This window comes from Agelaius phoeniceus, chromosome 7, assembly GCF_051311805.1.
Source record: "Agelaius phoeniceus isolate bAgePho1 chromosome 7, bAgePho1.hap1, whole genome shotgun sequence".
Classification (NCBI taxonomy): domain Eukaryota; kingdom Metazoa; phylum Chordata; class Aves; order Passeriformes; family Icteridae; genus Agelaius; species Agelaius phoeniceus.
Genome location: NC_135271.1, coordinates 21,799,505 through 21,806,489, shown reverse-complemented (window position 1 = coordinate 21,806,489; position 6,985 = coordinate 21,799,505). Strand labels below are relative to the sequence as shown.

The following is a 6,985-nucleotide window of genomic DNA, read 5'->3' as shown; positions in this document are numbered from 1 at the left end:
GATAGCAAAGCAATAAAATATTTGTTTAAATGGTAGCAAAATAACTGTTACTTTGAGAGGTGGACTCAGTTTCTTTGCAATATTTATGTCTCTTACATCACCTATTCATAAATACTTATAAATATTAAAACATGCATACAACCTTTTCAGAAGAAGCTTCCTTTTAATTATCGGGTAGCTTGACTTTCTCTTTCAAGATGAAATTGTGGGCTTTGGAGATAGCTTAGTTTAATTTTTATTTCCTTTCTAGACAAGAACTCAGCCTAATATTTGTTTTTATTTCCTTTCCATCCAATAGTCATAGACATAGAGAATGTTTCTCAGTGCAAACATCAAGCACTGGCATTTACACCAGCGTGAGCTCAGCGGTGTGAGAGCAGCAAAGACACAAAGCTGCCTGAGCATCTCCCAAGTAAACAGAATAATTTATTGTATTACACCTAATTCTTTTCCTTAAATTACATGGTAGGCTAAAAAAGTTTCTTCATACTTCTAATAAATTTGTTGACAATTGAAAATTACTAAAAATTATTACGCTTAAATTTGGACTCTACTCAAATAAGTGAGATATTAAATAATCCAGATAAGAAAAGCTGCAACATGTTTTGTTTGATGAACTTGTCAGTTGTGTAGCAGGAAGAGGCAACATAAATAAAAAAGTTACAGAAAGCACATTTTCATGTTTAAAATACTTGAAAAACAAGGACCAATATGGTATGTCATAAACACCTGCAATTACCACCTGCTGTTTTCTTTATTTGTATGTGGACTATTTTGAAGTTCCCTTGTAAAAGAATTTGTTCAGTTCTCATTTCACATTATGGCAGACTGGAATAAACTTGTGACCCATCTTGGTACAGGTATTACTGATACAGATTTTCAATTTCTGGTTTTTATGCTCACTTAGAATTGTATTGACAAAGTAAAGGTTTCTGGCCAAATATGGATTGGATTTGGAGCCATGAGAGATGACTCTTAAAAACAGGGAATTTTTTTGGTCAAAAGTACTTCAGAAACTTGAAACTTAAATTTACATTCAAAGTATTAAATTAATCATCAAATAAATCAACTTTAGGTAATATATTAAACTTTGTAAACTACTAATCATAAGATCAAGGTGAAATCTTGGCCTCTTTTTCCCCCAGGGACAAAATTCAGCGAGGTCTGTGGAGGATTTCTGACTTTTAAGCTGGTGAAACTAAAACTCCTCTCCAAAACTCTGTTGGAAAGACAATTAAATGCCCTAGACAGTGATCTAATAGCATATTTCACATATAAGATCCTGCATAATCAAATGTTTACATTCCTGGATATGATGTAAGAAAACTAATTTTCCTGGCTATAGAAGCCTGAAATATAGTTTAAGAAGAAAAGCTATCTTTTTTTTTTCTTTATTAATGTTATTTTACTTGTAGATTAAAACCAATCCTGCTCTGTCTTTGAAGCACAGAGCTGGGCCGTGCTATGCTTGACACTGATTTGTGGAGACACCTGAAGTAGTTCTGGAAGTAGATATGGTCAGGCTTGCTGATGCTGATGAGATGCTGCATCTGGCCTTCCTACCTAATGCAAGTGAAAAACAGAGTATTTAACCCTGGATGTACACAGCTTCTGGCACCCCAGCACTTGGTCTGCTTGGAGACAGAGGGAGTTCCTGAAGAACAGAGTATTTCCATTGGGGTGCTTTCCATAGTACGGGCTTTTAAGATGGGACTTAGTTATCTTGGTAAAGGTGACATAGAAAGAGAGAGATAGAAAAGATACCAGTATCTAGGTCTTGCCCTAAAAGCAGATGAGGGATTCCCAAGTTTTCCCTGACCAAGGTGGTTACCAAGAGCCTTCACAGCAGTCACAGCGAATTTATTACATATTGCAAATTACCTGAAAACAAACTCAAGGATACAGAAGGTAAATTAAAATTCTGCTTAGAAATCTCAGACAGGTGCCTTGGGGAAATCATTTGTCTTCTCTAACACTCTGTGAACGCTGTTTATGTAATTCTTCGAATCCATATGCATTGTGTATGTGATGTATATATAAAAAAACAGCAACATGCTAAGAACCAGTAGCTGGAAATGCAGAACACTTAACCAACAGTCCGAGCATCGGGCTGTTAGTTTTAGCTGACAAACAAAAAGCATATCCCTTCCCATGGACTGCCTCTTCTTTTATGCAGTGAGTGCAACTACGCAGGAAAAGAATGATAACAGGAGAGCAGAAGAACAGTGTTTAGGACAGAGTAGGAGGACAATTCCTTCTACTAGGAAGCATTTGTAAGCATTTACTGAAACCATAGAATTGATGGAGGAAAGAGAGAATTTTACACTTATTTCTGGGCAACTGTCTGCAGGTACAAGAGGCTCCATCGAAAAAGGAGGAAGATGTCCTTATGGGGAGACCAACAATACAGGAACCTGATAGCATGTGTGAAATGGAAAACCTGAAATGGAAACGGCTCAGTTCAGAGCATACTCAAGTTGGCTGCTCTAAAACCCAGGGTACTTGTCCCCTTCAGCGTGCTCAGCACGACCTTTAACTCCACGGTGCTGTGCAGCTGGAGCAGCAGGACAGGGACCTTTGCAGCTGGAGCTGCCCTTGTTCCTCTCTGTCCGTGCCCAGAATGCAGCGCAGAGGAGAACGGCAGCAGGGCCCTGCGTGTCCCCGGGCTCAGGTTTTGCGCCGCTTCAGCTCCACAGAGACGCGGGGTCAAGTGAAAAACCCAAACTGTTTATTAAGGGAAGGCCAAGGGAAGGGGTGAGCTGGGAGGTGAAGAGGGGATGGGCAGGGCCTGAGGGCTGCAGGGAGGGAGCTGCCAACAGGGAAAGAGATGGCAGGAGCTGCTGGAGCTTCCACAGGCTCAGCTCTGAGCAGCAAGAGCTGTGCCTGGAGCTCCAGCTGATCCATCCTGCTCCGCAGGTGCTCCCACCTTAGGGTTTTGGAAAAACCCAAACTGTTTATTAAGGGAAAACGAAGCAAAGGGGTGAGCTGGGAGGTAAAAAAGGCAGGGCCTGAGGGCTGCAGGGAAGGGGGCTGCCAACAGGCAAAGAGATGGCAGGAGCTGCTGGAGCTTCCACAGGCTCAGCTCTGAGCAGCAAGAGCTGTGCCTGGAGCTCCAGCTGGTCCATCCTGCTCCGCAGGTGCTCCCATCTTCAGTGGGCACTGGAAATTGCCAACGGACTCCAGTACGTCTGATCCAGCTGACGAACAAAGTTCTGCAGATCTTCTTTCGAAGGTCAGCTGAAGCAGGATGCTGGTGCAGGACGGCCTCTCTTCTTCCTTCAGGGCTTGAAGAGCTGGAAGAGAGAGGAACAGAGCCACGGTCAGAGGCCAGATTGAGGCAATGCAAGGAAAGCCTCCTGCCAGGGCCATTCCAGCCGGCTCTTGCCATGGCCAGGAGGGAGCGGGAGACAAGGCCTTGGGCCGGAAGGTGCTGGCCACGGATCGCCCAGGTGTCCCTGGCAGCTCTCCGGGCTGTGCCCCCGCCGCCGCTCGTCCGCACAGGGAGCAGAGCCCTCCGCAGCCCGGGCACGGATTGTAGCTGCGGGGCCGGGAGGTGCAGCTGCCCCCGGCGGTGCTCGCTGCCACGCGGCTGCCCCGACTCACCCTCAGTGAGGACCTGGAGCTCCTCCTTCTGCCCCGTCACGAGCACTCCGGCCAGCCCTGGCAAGACAGAGCCCGTGGCGGCGGCGGGCGGCACCGCTGGCCGACACGGGCGCTGCCAGCCCTGCGGCCGCACGCCCTCCTGCCCGGGCAGGGCTCCCGCCGGCCCCTGCCGCACGCTGCCGCCCGAGGGCACGGCCGCGGGAGGGCGGCGGCAGCGTCGAGGGCGGCCGGGGCTGCAGCGGCCCGGGCGCCGCTCCCGCTGCCGGGGTAGCAGCCGGGCCGGGGGCAGGGAGGGGAGGGAGGGGCGCCGGGCTCGTGGCTCACCGATGATCCCGACGGCCGCCAGTCGCACGGGCTTCTGCGGGCTCTGCAGGCGCGGCAGCGCCCAGCGCAGGTGCTCGGCCGCTCGGCTCTCGTCCTGCAGCAGCTGCGGGGAGCGCCGGCAGGGAAGGCTCGGCGTGGGCTCTGCCCCTCGGCCGGGCGCTCCCTGCGCCCAGCACCGGCCGAGCCGGCCCGCACGGCCCGGGGCAGGGAGCGGCCTGGGGGGGCGCAGGCCGGCGGGCCCGGCTGCGGCGCCGGGCAGGGCCACAGCTGCCAGCGCCCCGCACCGAGCACCGGGGGCAGGGCTCGGGCTCCCGGGCTGTCCTTACCAGGCTCTCGGCGAACTTCATCCGCTGCTTCTTCGTCAGCAGCTCCTCGAGGTCCCCCCTCTTCAGGAAGCGTGCCGCACAAAGCAGGGCTTCGCCAGAGGCCTGGAGAGCGGCAGAGAGCCGCAGGTGGCACCAGACCCACGTCCCTGCGCCATGGCCAGGGAAGCCTGGAGCCCGCCAGGCGCCAGGGCAGGAGGCGGCCGAGCCCCCTGCCAGGGATGCGGCAGCATCGCACAAAACCTCACCTCGGCCACCTGCAGGTTCTCATCGTGCCAGCACAAGAAGAGAGGGAGCAGGCTCTGGTTCACGATTGTCGTGAGACACTCCTCCTCCCCTTTCGCTATCAGCTCCATCACCTTGAGGAAGAGCTGAATGGAGAGCAGCTGCACGTGGCTGTTGTCCTGGAAGGAAAGGAAAAGTCCTAAGCACCAACTGCTCCAGGCCCATTGGGGCAAAGGCCCAAAACTGCACAGAGTTTCCAGGCAGCGTCCAGTGCCCTTGGCTGGGGGCACAGAGCCCTACATTCTCAAAGTGTGGCAGGAGGGGCTCAGCCATCTTCAGGGCGGGGACGCTGTGTAGCACGACGGCTTTGTCCTGGAGCGTACTCGTGAACACAGAGAGGCTCATCTCGACCATCTCTGGGTCTGGATCAGCCAGCAGCTGCACCAGGTCTTGATACAGGCGGCGTATTCCTCGTCCCTGCGTGCAAGACCGGACTGTGCTGTGAAGCCGTGAAGGGCCGCAGCACCAACGGCTGCTTGGGGCACTGGGGCAGCTGAAGCGGGAGGCAGGAGAGCTGGGAGCAGCTGCCTCTGCTGCCAAGGACCAGCCAAGGCCAGAGGTCTGCGTTGGCCAGCCCCACGATGCTGCCAGCGGGGCTTCAGCCACTGCCCCCTTCTCACCAGCGAGGGCTCCTTGCTGAGCACCACGAGGCCTCGGAGCGCCAGGCGCTCGCTCTCCGTGCACACGTGGGGCAGGTACCTGGACAGCAGCAACAGGGCACTGGGACCGTGTTTGCTCAAGTCCAGGCACTCCAGGAGCTGAAAGGCACAGGAGGGCAGTGCCAGGGGAGCCGGCCGCCAGGAGCCCGGAGCCGCACAGGGCCGGGCCCCGGCAGCAGCAGCGGGCGCGGGCGGCGTCCCAGGCGGCCGCAGCCTCGAGAGGCCCGAGAGCCGGGAGGCAGCTCAGCCAGGCAGCGCTGGCCATCAGGCTCACCTCCACAAAGAAGGCCAGGGCAGGCAGAGGCCAGCAGAGCTGCTTCTCCATGAGCAGGCTGAGCAGCTGCGAGGCCATGAAGGGACACAAGGGCCTCAAGCCACGGCACACCTCCCTGGCAGGGGAAAAAGGCACCAAGGCCCTGAGCCTCCCAGGGCGGGCAAACCTCTCCCAGGAGTGACTCACAGAGGTCTGATCTTTCCCCAGCACTCTGCAAGAGCACATGGGCCCCTTGGGAGGCGGCTGCTCCTGGGCATCCTCCTCTCCCAGCCTTTTCCAGTCTGCTCGGCCCTCCCTCGCCGACAAGGCCCTCTCGCTTACAACCCCGGCGACTGTGTGGGGCACTGCGGGCACAGGGCACAAATGCTGGCAGTGGTGGCAGGAGTAGGGGATCTCACCTGGCCAGCAGACCCGCTCCATAGTGCTGGATCTCGACATTGAGCAGCTTCTCCCAGACCCGCTTGTGCTCCAGAGCCATCAGCTTCTTCCAGTCAAAGCCCAGGCGGGAGAGCAGGGCCTTCATGGTCTGCACTATAAACCTGCGTGCCGAGCAAAGGCCAGGTCACTCTGGGAGCGCTGGCCCTGGCCACGGGGGCGTGGGAGGGACAGGGCGACTGGCACCTGTTGGGCTCGCTGGGAAGGCCGTGTTCCTCCCGGCACACTCTCCAGAAGCTCTGGGTCTCAACATCCCCTGGCATCTGCTCTGTGGTGATGACAATTTGCCGGAGCAGAGCCAGGAGGAGCTGGGGAGAATGCAGGAGAATGGCGTAGTGCCACTCGGACATGGGGACAATCCTCCAGAGCACCAGAGTTGCCTGCAAGAGAAAAGCAGCCCGAGGCAGCGCTCAGTGCCAGGGTGTCCATGAGGCAGGACCCGAGGGGAGACGCAGGGGGAGCACCCAGCCTGCTGCCCCTAGGCCAGCTTTCAGCCCAGGCAGGGAGCTGAAGGCTGGGGAGAGCTGCTGGAGAGGCCACCTGGAGGGCGAGCAAAGGCCAGCTCTAGAAACTCACAGCCAGGGCAGAGATGGCCTCGTTGTCCCCGCTGCAGAAGAAGCCGCTGTAGGGTGGCTGCTCCTCCATGGCAGAGAGCAGCCATGGAAGCACCACCTGGGCGGCCACTTCTGACGTGCCGATGGCTCTCCACATCAGCGTGGCGGCTCTGTGGGAGCAGAGCCATGCGTCAGCACCGTGCCCCGTGTGGCCGCGTGGGGCCGGGTGACAGAGCCCCGGTGCCCTGAGGGGCAGGGAGGGAGCATGGCAGAGGCTCAGCAAACAGAGGGGCCCGAGGCTCCCGCAGCTCTCCGCCTGTCTGGCAGAGCCCATGCGACAGGCTGGACAGGGCCAGGGGCCCTAGGGGCCGGCAAGCACCGAGCTCTCAAGGCAGTTGTGCCCAGTACCTGTCACACGTCGGGGCACAGCATAGGAGGCTCATGACCACTGGAGCAGGGTGTTCCTCCGTCAGGCTCAGAATCTCCATTTGCAGCCCGGCGTCCACGGTGACACAGGACGCCAGCCTC

The 6,985-nt window shown here is 55.8% G+C and overlaps 1 protein-coding gene across 2 annotated transcripts; it reads right to left on the bottom strand.

Annotated features, from left to right (window-relative positions):
- Window positions 1-406: 406 nt before the first annotated feature.
- Window positions 407-4,793, bottom strand: LOC143694499 (uncharacterized). Of its 2 annotated transcripts, XM_077181185.1 has the most exons (5): window positions 4,499-4,792; window positions 4,254-4,355; window positions 3,928-4,030; window positions 3,604-3,660; window positions 407-3,293 (listed from the first exon to the last, which is right to left on the bottom strand). In XM_077181185.1, exons 1-5 carry the CDS (start codon window positions 4,604-4,606, stop codon window positions 3,079-3,081), a joined length of 585 nt encoding a protein of 194 aa, XP_077037300.1. In that variant the 5' UTR covers window positions 4,607-4,792; the 3' UTR covers window positions 407-3,078. The 2 variants fall into 2 exon arrangements, with proteins under 2 accessions (XP_077037300.1, XP_077037301.1); XM_077181186.1 differs by lacking the exon at window positions 3,604-3,660 and having other exon boundaries at window positions 4,499-4,793.
- Window positions 4,794-6,985: the final 2,192 nt, after the last annotated feature.

Bases quoted from the DNA above. Each gene is read 5' to 3' on its own strand.
- LOC143694499 (XM_077181185.1), bottom strand. From the start codon at position 4,606: ATGGAGCTGATAGCGAAAGGGGAGGAGGAGTGTCTCACGACAATCGTG. The intron at 4,356-4,498 runs GTGAGGTTTTGT...GCCGCTCTCCAG, and splicing joins AGAACCTGCAGGTGGCCGAG to GCCTCTGGCGAAGCCCTGCT. The intron at 3,294-3,603 runs GTGAGTCGGGGC...TCTCTCTTCCAG, and splicing joins GCTCCAGGTCCTCACTGAGG to CTCTTCAAGCCCTGAAGGAA.